The 14,771-nt window shown below is 60.0% G+C and overlaps 1 protein-coding gene across 4 annotated transcripts; it reads right to left on the bottom strand.

Moving 5' to 3' along the window:
• Window positions 1-913: 913 nt before the first annotated feature.
• On the bottom strand, window positions 914-12,668 carry FBXL16 (F-box and leucine rich repeat protein 16). 4 transcript variants are annotated; one of them, XM_036021134.1, is made up of 7 exons: window positions 12,301-12,668; window positions 10,915-11,057; window positions 5,052-5,710; window positions 3,871-4,379; window positions 3,463-3,547; window positions 3,043-3,106; window positions 914-2,796 (listed from the first exon to the last, which is right to left on the bottom strand). In XM_036021134.1, exons 3-7 carry the CDS (start codon window positions 5,694-5,696, stop codon window positions 2,648-2,650), a joined length of 1,452 nt encoding a protein of 483 aa, XP_035877027.1. In that variant the 5' UTR covers window positions 5,697-5,710; window positions 10,915-11,057; window positions 12,301-12,668; the 3' UTR covers window positions 914-2,647. The 4 variants fall into 4 exon arrangements, with proteins under 4 accessions (XP_035877027.1, XP_028370054.1, XP_035877028.1 ...); XM_028514253.2 differs by having other exon boundaries at window positions 12,306-12,668; XM_036021135.1 differs by lacking the exon at window positions 10,915-11,057.
• Window positions 12,669-14,771: the final 2,103 nt, after the last annotated feature.

Below are 14,771 nucleotides of genomic sequence, written 5' to 3'. Positions count from 1 at the left end.
ACTACCCTGAAACTCAAAATCAGGTTTTCCCCGGCCCCTGCTCCCCGTGATCTGAACCCCGCACAGCAGCCAGGTACTACTCTTCCGACTAAAACGCCTCATAGCTCCCCACCACATCATGAATAAATCCCAAGCTTCTGGCTTCTACCGCTCCCTGCGTTCCCCCAGCCACAGTGCTTTCCATTACTTCTTGCAGCCAGCCAAGCTCTTTCTTGTCTCGAAACCACTTGTGGTAGGCTCTCTCCTTTCCAGAACACATCTTCTCACCCTTGAGGGTTCAGCTTAAGTGTTCTGTTCTTAAGGGTTTTCTCTGGCCATCTCGTCTAACGTGGCTTCTCCAATCACTGCCACCTCTACTTATCACAACCCGTTCGTTCCTGTGTTTACCGGTTATCGTCTATTGCCTAAGAATATGAGCTCCACCAGGCAGTCATCACACCTATTTGGTCTCCACAAACTCCAGTGCCTGACTGCCTGTTCACGCAACCCTGTTCAAGTGACCACCCTTCTCCGTGAATCTCCCTTTTTTTCCTGGGTGAGTTTTGATCTGTCCCTGATGCACTTATGTGGTCTTTTAGGACATCCCTGCTTTCTATTAACCTCGTTTACCGTGTGCATGAAACAGGGCTCATTTTCCCCTTCTGAAAGGATGGGCTAGATCCTAGGTATTTTGGAGGGAATAGTATGTGTAATGACTTTAGTATCTCTCTCCCCCTTAAGCAGGGAGCTTAGGGACCTCTGTTGGTCACTGCTGGGTTTCCAGTCTGGCACTGTGGCCTCCAGTCCCTGTTTGTTAAGAGAACCAATAAGTTTGATTTGTTGAGAGGTGCATTAGAATCCAGAGACTTAGGCCCTTCAGGGCAGATATACCTTCCCCACCAGGGCCTGATGACCTGAAAACAACTCAGACACGTGTTTTTACAACTTTTTTTAATATATATTTTTATAAACAGGTCACATGATAAAATAGCACAAGAAACACTTACCAAATATAAGGTTATATCTTCCGCATATACAGGAGAATGAGGTCGTTATGTACAATAAGAAAATGATTTTAGGGGTTGGTTGGTTTTGTTTTCCTCTTTCCCCTTAAATTTTTTCCTCCTACAGTCGTTGGAAATATCACAGCTTCAGTTGCATTAATACTTTGGACAAATGGACAGCTGCCACCTCCCCACTAAGGAGCTGTGGGGAAGGCTGAAGAAACTGGCTTCTGACCACTTCAGCCCAGGAGTCTCCTGCGGGCACTCCAGGGGCAGAGAGATCTTTGGGCTGCTGAACTGTTTCTCTGCTTCAATGGCATCTCTCTCTCTCACTCTCTCGTCCTCTCTCTCTCTCTCTCTCTGGAAACTGGTTACTCTCTTCCAACCAGATGGGGGTGGGGTGTCCCAAGATTAGATGTGGGCACTGTATCTCCTGGGGTTCAAGGTTGGGAAGGGAAGGGGTCCCAGCCCCCTCCTCAGCAATTGCCAAGATGTGCCAGCATCCCCTAGGACTTCCAAGTCTTGGGATGGGGCAGAACATGGTCAGAGCCCAGTTGGGCAAGCAGGTTTGGGAAGCTGGAGAGGGGGTGGGGGGGTGGCTAGAAAGGAGCCCTCCCTGTTCTGGGTGCTAAGGATGTGCTGGCCGCTGGCAGGTTAAGTCACTGGCTGCCGCTGACCCTGAGCCTTAGCCAGGGCCCACTTTACTAGCTTCTGCCTGACAGAGAACTGCCCAGGGTGAAATATGGTGCTGAGGGGCCTGGGCCCAGTTGGCTACAGGGGCTGCAGTGTAGGGTCCACCCAGGATTTCTCCCAAGGCCTGTGGGCCCTAAGTGTCACTCCAGCTTGGGGTCTCTCAAGGTAGCTATACCACCTCTGCGCTGAGATGGACTGGATACGTTGATTATGCCAAGGTTATTGTTACACACTCTGCCCCTCTCCCAACCAAATTCAGCCCCAGTCTAGCCAGGGCCCAAGGACTTGTAGGCCTGCGGGTGGGGGTGGGGCGAGCAGGGAACTGTCTCACACAGTGGCAAGGAAGAGGGGAGATCGCTTGGGTCAGGCTGGCGTGAAGTGGAAGGGTGGGTGGGACTTGGGCTCCTCGGTGGGCCATGGCTTTGGCGGAGGCCTGTTTCCCCTTGTACCTCTGGAGGGCTCCAGGCGCCGTGCGGTGGAAGATGAGGGCAGCCCATGGGGCTCTTCCAGGCCCCTGTGTCCTGGGGGACCCAGCCCCCCTTCATCCCCTTGGGCCCTGCCCGAGACGGGGGAACAGCCGGGAGACAGCGGGGTGTGGCAGGGAAGGCGGTAAGGACGGCTGTCTGACGAGCTTAAAGCGCCCCCCACGACTAGGCCCGGCCCCCCACCCTCCCAGCGGGCAGGCGAATCTTGGGAGGTGGCTGTGGCGGGGCGGGCGGGCGTGCAGGGCGGGCACGAGGGGCATGCACAAATCCCCGAGTGTGCGTGCGTGCGTGGGGCGGGCACCGCCCGTCGCCCCTCCCTGCCTGGGCGCGGCCAGGAGAGGAGCGGGCGCAGGGCAGGGCTTTCCCTTGGTTCGCTCCGCCTCTCGCGCTAGACTAGAGGGTGCGGAGAGAGGGGGCTCAGTGGCGCCCTCGCGTCCCCGCCCAGAGCCTGGCAGGTTCCTGCGACGGGGGCGAGGAGACCCCGCGCTACTCGATGACGAGGCAGCGGGGCAGGTGCTGTGAGAAGTACTTGAAGAGTTCGGGGGTGGCCCCGGGGCAGTTAGTCAGCTCCAGTTCCTCCAGCTCCTGCAGCTGCACCAGGCCCGACAGCCCGGTTGTGGTCAGCAGTGGGCATCCTGGGAGACACCGGAGTGGGAGGGGGGCGGCTAAGTGGACGAGGACCGTGGAAGGGTGGGGGCAGGGGCGGGCCCAGCCTAATGTGGATCCGGACCTCTTTTCTGACCTGGACCTGAGACAGCTAATCGGCCCCAAGTACAAAGACGCACAAGGGACCTCACAAGTTAGGCGGAGTTGAACAGTGTGTGTGGGGAGGGCGGGGGTGTGTGTCACTGTCCAGCAGGGCGGCCAGTGGGGAGTCTCACCTGCCAGAGACAGGAGACGCAAACTCCTCATGGCCAGGAGGTGCTTCAGCCCGAAGTCCTGCACCTGGGCGGAAGGGCGGAGCGAGTTAACTATTTCCGCTGTGCCCTGTAGGAGCCCCACTCCTTGGGTCAGGCTGCTTGCTGGCCTGCAGCTGCTGAAGGGGCAGGGAGCGGGGTTCAAAACGGGGGTTCCTCAGCTCCCCAGGGAGCCAGGAGGCAGCTGGGGAGTGCCGTTGAGGGCCCTGGGGACTCCGCACGCTCCGCTTACGTTGGCTGCTGGGCATGGAGGAATCCCAGACTTCCTTACAGGATCTGAGTGGGCCAGGAGCAGATCAGAGGGCTGTCCAGGGGAGGTCACTCCCTGAGCCCCCCACCTCCCCTACCTACTCCCCAGTCTCCGGAGGCGTGAAGGGCCAGTACCTGGCAGCACCATCGCAGGTAGAGGCTGCGGAGGGACGACATGGTGGATAAATAGCTGAGGCCAGTGTCCGTGATGCGTACACACCTGTGGTTGCAACACAGCAGGAATTGCCCACCTTCAAAACACCTCTCCTCGCCCCTCAGCTCCAACCCCTTACTTCTTTCCCTGGAGCGCCGCTGGTGTGAACTCACCCTCTGCCCTACTCATAATAGCTCCTTCCTTTCCACAGCTCTGCCTCACACACTAGGCCAGAGTTTTAAGGGCCTGCCCTTCAACCCACTCCCCACCCTCACTGCAGCCCCACCCTACTTACAGATCCATTCACTAACCAAGGCTGCCTGCTTAACCGGCTCCCCTGGCCTCCTCCAATCCCTCCCTCCTTGGCCTAGGGGTGGGGGTGCACACACCTGTCTAGCACCAGCTCCTCCAGCCGGTGCAGGTCGCAGGCCACGTACTCCAGAGCCATGTCAGTGATGCGGGGGCACCATGAGAGGTCAAGGCTGCGTAGCTTGCGCAGGTTCTCAGCCACAAGCTCCACACCATCATCTGTGACCTTAGAGCAGCCAGAGAGGCTGAGTGCCGTGAGGTTGGGCAGGCTGTGCACCACGTTGACCACTCCATGGTTGGTGATCTCCCAGCAGGAGAGCAGGCGCAGGGTGTGCGTGCTGTGGCCCTGGCGCGCCGTGAAGTAGGCCAGCGCCGTGTCCGTCACGTGGTAGGCTTGTAAGCTCAGCTCAGCCAGGTTGGGAAGCAGCTGTGAGATGGCTGCGATGGCGTCATCGGCCACGTTGATGCAGTCACTCACGCTCAGCGAGGTGATGCGCGCACTCAGGCTGGACCATAGCCCCGCCTCAGTGAAGTCGTTGCAGCCGGACAGCTCAAGGCGCACTACACCTTGCATCTGCTCCAGCATCACCTGTGGACAGGCAGGTTCGGAGTCAGAGACCTGACCTTCAAACCCACCGAGGTTGCCGGGTGTGGCCCTCCCCACATGGCGTGCGGAGGAGGTAGGGTGGAAAGAACCCAATGCGTAAACATACACGGAGCTGTGCTCTCAGACAAGTTCACTGTGCGGTGTGTCTTACACCTCAGCCACACTCTGAAAGAGGTGGCAGGGTACAGGGGAACTGGAAACCCAGGGTCTGGCCACAGCAGGTGCCCAGAACAGTTGTGTCGATGATCTGATGATCACGGTCCAGGTCCTGGGGAAGGGGCTGCCTGCACCTCTGCCCTTTGCCCCTGCTCCCCCATTACCAACAGTATGCTCCCCACCAGCACGCAGGGCCCTTGCTCAGAAGGGCCTCACACGTAATGAACTTCTTTTCTGTAGCTGTATTAGAATTCTTAATCATCTTTGAACAAGAGACCCACATTTTCGTTTTGGGCTGGGGTGCTCAAATTATATAACTAGTCCTGCCTCCTCGCTTTCCCTGAGCCATGATCCCCCTCAGGGCACCAGCTCAGCCCTCAGTTACATCACTCCCTCCCCCGCACCTCCCCTTACCCTCACCCCTGCTCCATTGCTGCTGCCTGGTCCTGCCCCGCATCCCTGTCCCTTCTGAGCCAGTGAGCTAGCAGCAGGACATACCTCCAGGCCAGCGTCAGTGATAGTGGAACGCTTGAGGCTCATGGCCTTGACACCCTTCTTGGACAGGGCATAGTTATCGATGAACTCACAGATATCCAGGTCAGAGACTCCGACTAGGCAGAAGCCCTCAAAGCCACGAGCAGCAAAGCCCTGCAGGTTCACGAACTCCTTCTCACCACCAGGCAGCACGTTGTAGAGCTCCTTGGCATGCAGCACAGGCGTGAGGCCTGCCCAGAACTTCGGCTGGTAGAGCACACGTCGCCAGGCCTTGCATACCTGGGCCAGCACACACTTCTCGCAGGCCGAGAAGTACCAGAAGAGGCCATTGAGGATTTTTTCATCTGTGGCCAGCGGTGGCCGCTCCACTGGGGGCCCAGGTGCCGGGGCGGAGGGTGGTCCACCAAGAGGGATCCCTGCTGTGGGGCACAGGCCCCCAGCCAGGGCAGCTCGGGGCAGTGGAGCAGCCAGGCTGGGTGGTGGGAGAGTGGGTGGGGGCAGCGGCTGGCAGGGGCGGTTCCTGGCAGCCGGCGTGCCCTTGGTGATACTAGCTGCACCCAGGCCATTGGGCTGGCCTGGCAACTTCACCAGGCCATTTCGAGGCAAGCATGGGGGCTTGGGGTCGCCGTCAACTCCGGGGCTGGACATCTTCCTCCGTCACTCTGCAGATAGAGGCCCAAAGTGAGTTCCATGCTCTCTTTGGGGGGCAGGGCAGAGCTGGGCCCCTTCCTGTCCCTGGGAGCCCTCTCCTATGGTACTCCAGAAGTGCTTGACAAAAAGGATCTCAGTGCAAGCTTCCCCCCACAGAGCAGCAGCAGGACAGGTCTGGTCCCTGGTGCCTACTGTGTGCACTGAGGTCACCCTGCTCCCACTCACAGAGCTTGTGACACCTAGGTACAACAGTTCCCACTTTATAGATGAGAGAACAGAGGGGGAGAGAAGCAAGACTCACCCATGACAGCTCCCTTTGCTACCCTGATGCCCACCATCAGTGCCAGCCGGGCCTGCCTCCACTGCATAACTGAAGGTTTGGGGCAGTCTCTGGCCCCTCCACTGTGGGCTGCCAGCATGGCTCTCTGGAGTAGTTTTAATACTCTGAGATTCACGTACCAGTCCCTAAGAATATCAGTGGCTGCAGGAGGTTCTGTGGCTAAGAATCTACCCAAAGAAAGGGCAAGGCAGGTGTTTTCCCAGAGATTACTGTGATGCCAGCAGTGAGCCCTGGACACCTCTCTCTTTAATCCCCCACCTACCTCATTGAGGATGATGCTCTGGTGACTGTAGCCATTAACTAGATGAGGAAACCAAGGCCGAGACAGTGTGAATTGCTTGCCCAAGGTCATAGTCAGTGGTGGGGCTGAGACCACCTGGCTCCTCTTAAGCCTCCAAAGCTGTGAATGGCTGGCAGAGGGCACAGGCCACAGATGGCTCTTGAGGGAAGGCGCAGTGGGTCCGTCACAGTGCCACCCTCTGCTCCACATTCCAGATGTTCTGCCCACCCCCACCAGACACCCGTGAAGAGGCTGTCTGCTGTGTTCACCCACATGGCCACACATGCTGGCTGTGTGGCCTGGGCATGGCCTTCCCTTCCAAGCCTCACTTTCCTCACAAAGATGCCTAGAAGTTGACATGATCCTGTCATTGGACCGCATGTGCAAAGGGCATGGCCTACAGTGAGCATGTGGAAAGTGACATGGACATTGGTTCTGAGCCCCATGGCCTGCCAGAGTTGAGGGGGACATGAGCCACCAGGAACGAGGGAGGTAAGTGACAGTCCTACCCTGCTCTTTCCAGCACCACGCCCTCCACTGTTTCCAAGCCTGGACAGGACAACTTTAGCCAGCACTCCACATCCAGAGAGGGGGCACAGACCTGGGACATGTGGCTGTCATGCCTGCCAACCCAACCCTGGGCCCTCCCCAGAAGAGGCTCCTACACCTGCACTGGCCCCTCACTGCAGTCTGTGACTTCACAGAGGCCGACATGACATCCATAACGGCTGCTGATCGCCCACTGGGATCGTCATGGATGTCAGCCTCACAGCAGCTCTAGGGGCCAGATTAGGGGCCTGAGGCTCCAAGGAGTTACGGTGTGCACACAGTGGTGGGGGTGATCTAACATGAGGGCTTCCTTTAATGCCAGTACAGGAGGATGGGACCATCGTGGCCAGCAGTGCTTCATGGAGGAACAGGATGAAGCCCACAACTGGCCCTCACTCCTCTGTCTAGGGAAAAGGATGTCGCGATAACTCCTTTTGGGCTGCTGAGTACACAGAGGCAGCCCAAGCTCAAGCACCTCCTGTGTCCATGGAACACGGTTCCATGATTTCACGGCTCAGGGCGCGCTGCCCATCCGATCTCTGCTGCTTCCCACAGACGAGGCGCTGCCAGCTCGGGCCTCAGCGCGCAGCACCATGGACAGCGCCCCTGCAGCCGCTGTGCGCGTGCTCTGAGGTGAGGCTCAGCTGCCTCCACCGTGGACAGCGGCTGGTGGTGTGGTGTGTAGGGGCTGGATCCGGAAAACCAGGCTTAGCAGGGTGGGGCCCTGGAGGTGGAAGGGGGGCGGGAGGTGGAAGGGAAAGGAAAGAAGCTGCCCCGCTCATCTAAGATCCCAAGGAGGCGGCGGAGGCGGCACAAGGGGAGAAATAACTCAAGAGCAGATTTAGGCTGAAAATGCTCCTAGCCATGGGTGTTCACGTGGAGCTCCTGAGATGGGTGGGGGATGCACGTGGATGCCCCGGCAACAGTGAGGCAGCCTTCCTGTCCCCAACTGGAGCTCACATTGTACACTCCCATCCATGGCCCCATCGCCACCCTCTGGGGCTCAAGGCTGAGCTGGTGAAAATAAACTCGCCCCTGGGTGAAAGCCCATGGGACGGAGTGGCCAGGCCCAGATGACCCTCAGCAGCCTGGGGGGAGTGTCTGAGGCCAGTCTGCCCCTCATCCCACACCCCCATCCCTGGCCAGAAGGTACTGCCCGGCCTGTCCAGCAGCCCTCCTTACAAAGGCAGCTCTGCTGCTGTTCCTCAGCCTTGTCGGGGTCCTTCCTGATGGGTTCCAGCTGCTCCTCACAATCCAGCCTCATTGACCCGGCCTGAGACTCCCCCACTCTGTAGCTCAAAATCGATAACAGCCACACGTTGGCCCAGGGGCCAGAGCTTTGGGAGAAAGGTGAGTTCATGCATGGTCAGAGGTGGGTCTCCCTGCCAGTTCAGCAAGCGGTTCCTAGGGGGCTAGGACAAGGGTCCCTCTGCCTGGCCCAAGCCCCATCCACCTAGCCAGATGGTTGCAGGCACCTACCTTCCTGGTACCTGTGACTACACTTAGTGGGGCTTGGAGGGCCTGCTTGGAGTTTCCTGCCAGGAAGGGGTAGGGGCAGTTGCCAGTCCACTGGTGACTGCCTCCCCCTTTAGGGATAAATACCAGGAGCTAATGATGTGAAAAGAGGCTCTTTGAAAAGGTGGCCACACTTGCACCATCATTAGCTTCAGCCCCGTGGGTTGTTCTCTCAGTGTGTAGTAGAATTCCAGGGAGGTCCTGGGGGCTTAGGGCTCCTGGGCTCCCCACAGGGCAAGGAGGGGGATAGTGGCCACTACTTTCGTTGTCTTGTCCCCATCAGCCTGAGCCAGAGCTGGTTGAGGGTGCCACTTGGGAGAGCCTCTGTGTTTTCCCAGCAGACATATGGTGAAGCACGGGGCCAGTGGACTCAGGGAGCATGGTGGGGTCCTGGGGGCTCCTGGGAGGACTCTGGAACTTCGTGACTTCCAGGCTGCCAGTCTGCAGAGAGCCATGCTGGGGCCTCATAAGGAGCTGCCTCTTTTGCAGCTCTTTTTCTCACTAGGCCCTCAGACCCAGCAAGCCTACCTTACAGCCTCGCCTAACACCTCCCCAGCCCTGCCTCTGGTCCTGCATTCCTCCTCCCCGTCCCATCTCTGTCTGGGCACATGCTGGTCCTCCTGCTTGCTCAGTAGGCCTCTGCCCCTTAACCCTGCAAGCTCTTTCTCCTCCATTCTTTGGTATAAGCACCACCCCTGCCTCCCCCGGGGGACCCCCGCCCCCCCAACACTGAGAAAGATCTCCAGGGTCTCAGTCATAGCTGTGCTACCATCACTGTACACCTGTTGGATTTTCCCCTTGGCAAGGGGCTCCTTGAGGACAGATGGCACCATGACTCAGGGACCTCCCAGTGCTTCATGAATGAATGAATGAATGAGAAATGGCAGTCTAGTCAGCAGGGTCACAGAAAGGGTATGGCTTCTCGAGGCCCATGAGGCTTGATGGAGGACAGGTTAGAGAAAGAGGAGGGCAGTTAGTGGGGGAGCTGCAGCTCAGTTCATTAATACTGGATATGACAGAGGCCAATGTCCACAAGGGAAGGAGGCCACTGGGACTGGGTTTGTGTCAGAGCCTTTGAGAAGGCCCCCTGAGGCCTGGGGTGGGCCTTGCAGTTATTCAGACCCTTGGGAGGAGGACAACTCAAATCTCCTTTTTGGCTGAGACTCCCTCTGGAGCTGCAGTGTGAAGGAAGCTGGCTGCCTGTCCCCTGTAATCTGGCTAGACCTAAGGAGAAGGGGACAGGCACCACCAGGAGGGAGGGAAGCTAGTGATCTTTCTCTTTGCAGCACCACGGTCCTCACTGCTGGCCTGAGCCCTTCAGGCACTGCCTGACCATGATGGGAAAATCAGGGCTCAGAGAGTGAATTTTCAGAAGTTGCACAAATCTGGGATTCGACCCCAAATGGGGATTTGATCTCCATCTGTCTGACCCCCAAAGTGCAAGCCAAGCACACTGGTCCAGAGGGCAACCAAGGACCCCTGGCTGGCCCGTCGCTGGCCAGGCACACCCGCTGTGGCCTCCGTTCTCTGCCCTGTTCTGCCCTTCCATCCCTGTGCCTTCCCAGTTTGGGATCCTGGGGCCGGTGTTCTCTCCCACGATTGTCCCCGTCACACCCCTGCTCTCCTTCCGGGGGCTGCAAGCTGCACGTCCACTACGGGGACACTCTTCTTCTAGACTGTTCACTTCAAAAAATCTCTTCACCCCTTGTGACCCCCACCTCAGAGGACTCTTCCTCCGTCCGCGATGCCCCCATGTGATGCAGCCTGTCCTGGAGAGTCTGACCCGGCCCCAGCAAAGCCCGCGCTGACCAGCTGCCCCTGCCTTCTGAGGGCCACGGAGCCAGGGAAGCTCACGTAGATCAATCTGTGGTGGAAGCCCCAGGTGCTGGGGTGACGACCAGGGCAGCCTGGGATTGGGGGCGTGGTGCGGACTGACATGCTCCATGACAAGCCCGTGACTCAGGCATATTCACATCCCTGCCACTCTGCACATGTCCTGCCAGCAGCGCTCTCCGCCCACCCCCAGCTTGGAGATGCTGCTGGGGTGCAGGCTGCCCCACCCAGGCACCAGGGACTCTGGGAAGGGAGAGCACGGCCCGGAGAGAGACTGGGGTTCATGCTCCAACAGTCTCTTGGCCACACTCAGGGCAGCTCAGCCATGTGAGACTGGGTGCCTTGGGGAGTGGACGTTGGGTTCCAGGCCTCGTCTCAGACCCTCTACTCCCAACGACCTGGTCCCCCCAGGGCCCAGGCCTGGGGTGTCTAGTGTATGCTGCTCGGGCAGCTGCCTTGATCCCTCCCTCTCTTCCCTGCCAAGTGGGGAGAGGTGGTCCAAGCCCACCCTCTGGGCCTGGTCTGATTGAAGCTAAAGTCCACTGGTGGGAAGGGAATGTTCTGGGCTACCCACTGACCCCACAGACCTTCCTTCACTGTCACCTCCACTCCTCCCCCACGCCAGCCTCTGAGACGCATGTCACAAAACAGGGGCTGTGGGCAGTAGAGCAGGCCAGCCAAGATGCTCCTTCCCCTACCTCAGGGTGAGATGTCTCTCTGGGTTTCAGCAGTGCAGGCCGTCCTGGGCCCGGGCCCAGCTGTTTCGAGGGCGCCAGGTCCCCCAACCTCAGGTCCACTTGTTTTCTTCTCATCAGTGGGAGATAGGACTCGCTCAAGTGCCCTGGAAGTGGGTGTGAGCCAGAGCAGAGGGTGGCACCTCTCCCATGAACCTCCCCAGTGTTAGAGGCACCCATAGGCTTGGCCCAAGGCGAGGGGTGGTTGAGGTGGGGGGAGCAGGCGCTGGGGCAGCTGCACCCTGGGGTCCCCCGGGGCCTGAACAGCCTGCCCTGCACTGCCCGTGTTCACAATGGGGCCATGGCTTTTCCTCCTCTCAGACAGCTCTGGCCCAGCCCTGCAGTCACCCCCTGTTGAAGCAGCAGGTCTCCATTGGGCTCCTGCCCTGGCCTGTGGGACCCCAAACCAGACCAGGCCTTCTGTGCCCAGGCAGCTGTCCAGCAGCCTTCAGAAAACTCTGGTGGAAGAAGGGGCCCTGTGCCCACCTGGCACCAGGGAGGCCCTAAGCTGACTCTGGTTACTGGACCCTAGGAGGTGGCTGCCGTGGGGAGGGACCTGATGGAGGGGGCAGGTGAGGTGGCATCCACCATCTGCTCTCTCCCTGGAGGGAAGGCTTCCTATGCAGAGGCGGGGAGGGGCTGGAGGAGTGGCCACTGGGCCGTGGGCTCCCTAAGGCTCCAACAGCCAGGACTTCTCTCCTTCCGGAATGATTGATGTGCCATTTTCCCCACCCACTCAAACTCCAGGAGTACAGGACCCCTCCCCAACAAGTCTAAGGGTACCCCTTTCCTCTTGTGAGGCCCTCTAGCTTTGGCCATGGCCTGACCCTTCCTCCAGAACCAGTCATGTGCCCAGCCCCCTCCTGTCCCCTCCTTCTCCTACTGTGGCAGCTCCATACAGGGCCAGGTGTTCAGGGGACAGACAGCCTCTCAGGCTAAGGTTCCAACCGAAGTGTAACACCTCTCATAGGCCCAGGGGCTCATGGTGCTGAGGCGGGAGCACAGGGCTCAGCGGCAGTCCAGGACTTTACCTAGCCAGGCCACCTTGGGGCCTGCAATTCCACTGCCACGGGACATGGTCAGATGGCACTGACCCATAGTCTAGGTCCAGTTGCTATGGGGAGTGGGCCTCGACCAGGCCCTCCATTGGGGTAAGGGGGCTGTGGCAAGGCCTGGCAGGGCCCCACGCCCAGCGGCCACGGTCAGCGAAGGGGCTGCGGTTACGTAAGCCCTGGGGGGGGGGGTTGGCAGAGGCGCGGTCTCAAGCCCCCTCCCCATCCTTTCATTGTGGCCGCCTCCGTGGGGTAGCCTGGCCCCTCCCCACCCCGCAGCCTGTCCGGGAGCACACACCTTACCTCGGCCCGGACTCCTGGCTCATGCCACGCTGTTTGCCGGGTGTCCTCCCGTCATGGGGAGCCCGGCATGGGCGCTGGCGAAGCGGGAAGGCGGCAGAGGTGCTGGCCTGGCCAGCAGGGCCCGGCCGCACCCCGTGCCTGTGCCCCGGCCTGGCCGGCCACCTCGGCCACCTCGGCTGCACCCCGAGAGAAGCTCCCCGGTGGGAGAGGATCAGTCGCCCCAAGCCTCCCACCGGGGAGGCTGAGGCTGTGCCCAGATAAATAAGGCCGCTTTGCAGGGAGCCAGGCGGGCGCTTTCTCCCTCCCCTCGCCCTCCTCCCCGCGCTCCTCCTCCACCCTCCTCCCTACGCTCCTCCGCGCTTCGCGCGCCCCCCGCCCGGCCCTACACGCCGCGCCCTCGCGCGCTCCCGGTGCCGGGAGCCAATCCGGGCTGGGGAGCCCGGGAGGAGCAACGAAGATGCCGAGCCCCGCCCCGCCCTGCCGCGCGCACCGCGCTCCCGCCACGGCGCCCACTGGCACGCGCCAGTTCCGGCACGCACCCCGCCCCCACCTTCGCCGCGGGCGCCCTCACAATAACAAACCCGGGCGCGCGGCTGCGCGAGGACAGGAGGGAAGGGCAAGAGGAGGGCAAGAAAGCAAGGGAGGCGAGGGGAGGGCAGCGCGTGTGGCCGGAAAGCGGACTTGGAGCTAGCCCTGGCTCCGCGGAGCGGTGGGGACCCCCAATCCTGAGGTGCAAAGAAGACTCAAGCCCTTCGGCACCGGCGGTTGGCTCAGGGCTGCCCGGTTGGTCCTGTGTTGCTAAGGGCCGGCCCGATAGTCCTAACCCTTGGCTGCCACCTGCAGGGACAAGAAGGGTCTGACCCTTACTCTTCCCGCACCTCCTGCAGAGTGGGCGGTCAGTCCCCTTCCAAGGCCCTCACATGTGCGCACCTGCTGGGCGTCAGGCCCCAGGAACACCCCTTAGTGGGGAACACACACCCACAGAGCTCAAAAACAAGTGACCAGCAGATAATTTCTGAGTGATTTATTTTGAGTGCAACGGAAGTTGAAGAGGGCCACGTGATGGTAGGGCTCCTGAGGACATGCCTGCCACCTGAGCTGAGACCCCAAGGGTGAAATAGTGAAGTGGTACAGGACCGGGTGTGAAAGTGCAGAGGCCTTAAGGAGCCTGGCAAGCTCCCTCTGGAATAGACTGGAGGCGGGGGCGGCGCCTGCTTTGTAAGGACCAGGCTGAGAGAGAAGGCAGAGGAGGTGGGATGCCGCAAGTAGGTGTGGAGGACTGTCTGGCCCATCTTGCCAGGCCTCCCAGCAGACTTGGGGAGGGAGTCGGAAGCTAATAGTATGGATTCCGAGGTCTCTTGGGAGCAGAGATAGGGAAAGAGGCCAGATGTGAGGAGAGCAGAATAGGGTCTTCGAATCAGGGAAAGAGCCTCAGGGTGGGGAAAGTGGCCCCCTGGGAGAGTTTCTTCACAGAACTGAAGCCAGCTGGTGTTTGGTGTTTGCAGTGTTATAACGGGAAGCAGGGCCCAGCGAAGATGGGGGAGGCAGCAGGGGGAGCGGGGCTGGCTGGACCTTGGCTGGTCTGGGGGCTGGCGCTGCTCTTGCTGCGTGGGGAGCGCTGGCTTTGGTGCAGGTGGCTGTGTGGTGTGGCAGGGACTGAGGAGTCAGTCTCGTCCCTGTGCTGACACGAATCGAAGGAGGAAGTGTGGCGTGGGCAGGCAGGCTGGGATGCCTGAGGACATTTGGGGTGACTGAAAAAGAGAGTTGTCCAACCCATCCAGTCACCTCCAGAGTGCGAGCGAGTCTGGCATCTGGCCTTCCAGCTCAGCCTCTACCCCACGTGCCGGGGTGCAGGCTGGCACAGCCCCTCATGGGCGTTGCCCCGCCTGGCGGGCGGGGTTTCAGTGACTGCTGGGGGAAGGGTGGCTCTTGCCCCTCAGCAGGTGTCAGAGCCTCAGGCAGAGAGCAAGCTGTGCCCCCAAAGGGACCAGAGAAGTCCTCCTGTCTTGGAAAAATCTGAGTGAACAGGAGCTACTCAGAGGGACACGAAACATGCTGCAGAAGGCCTGCCTCCCGAACACCTGTGGGTGGCTTGCCTTCCATCTCTGTCACCGCTCCCTGTGCCGAGCGTCCCTCTTCTCCCTGGCTGATGGCAGCTTCCTCCTCACTGGTCTACCCTGTTGTCCCCTACCTCTTCTCCCCGTGGCGTGGAGGCATCACTTTATAGTGCACATGTGGTCCCCCTCCTCCTGAGTCTCTGTCCTGCAGACTGCCAAGCCCTGAGTCTCCAGAACTGCCAGCCCACAGACTCGCCCCTTATTCTTGGAGCTTCCACCATGTGGCCTTCCTCCAGGGCAGGAGGGTACTAAGTGCCTCATCTACAGCATGAACTCACCTGGACCACATCTCACCTGGAGCACCCTTCCCTTATCTTGGTGCCTGGGCATGAAGGAGTCTCCCCAGTAC

This window comes from Phyllostomus discolor, chromosome 3 (assembly GCF_004126475.2).
Source record: "Phyllostomus discolor isolate MPI-MPIP mPhyDis1 chromosome 3, mPhyDis1.pri.v3, whole genome shotgun sequence".
NCBI lineage: Eukaryota > Metazoa > Chordata > Mammalia > Chiroptera > Phyllostomidae > Phyllostomus > Phyllostomus discolor.
Note: the sequence above shows the minus strand (reverse complement) of the source record. Positions and strands in the feature narration are given on the sequence as shown.

Excerpts from the sequence above, each read along its gene's own strand:
- FBXL16 (XM_036021134.1), bottom strand. The coding sequence starts at position 5,696 with ATGTCCAGCCCCGGAGTTGACGGCGACCCCAAGCCCCCATGCTTGCCT. Across the intron at positions 4,380-5,051 it reads TCACTGACGCTGGCCTGGAG|GTGATGCTGGAGCAGATGCA; the intron begins GTATGTCCTGCT and ends GCCTGTCCACAG. Across the intron at positions 2,797-3,042 it reads GCGTCTCCTGTCTCTGGCAG|GATGCCCACTGCTGACCACA; the intron begins GTGAGACTCCCC and ends GGTGTCTCCCAG.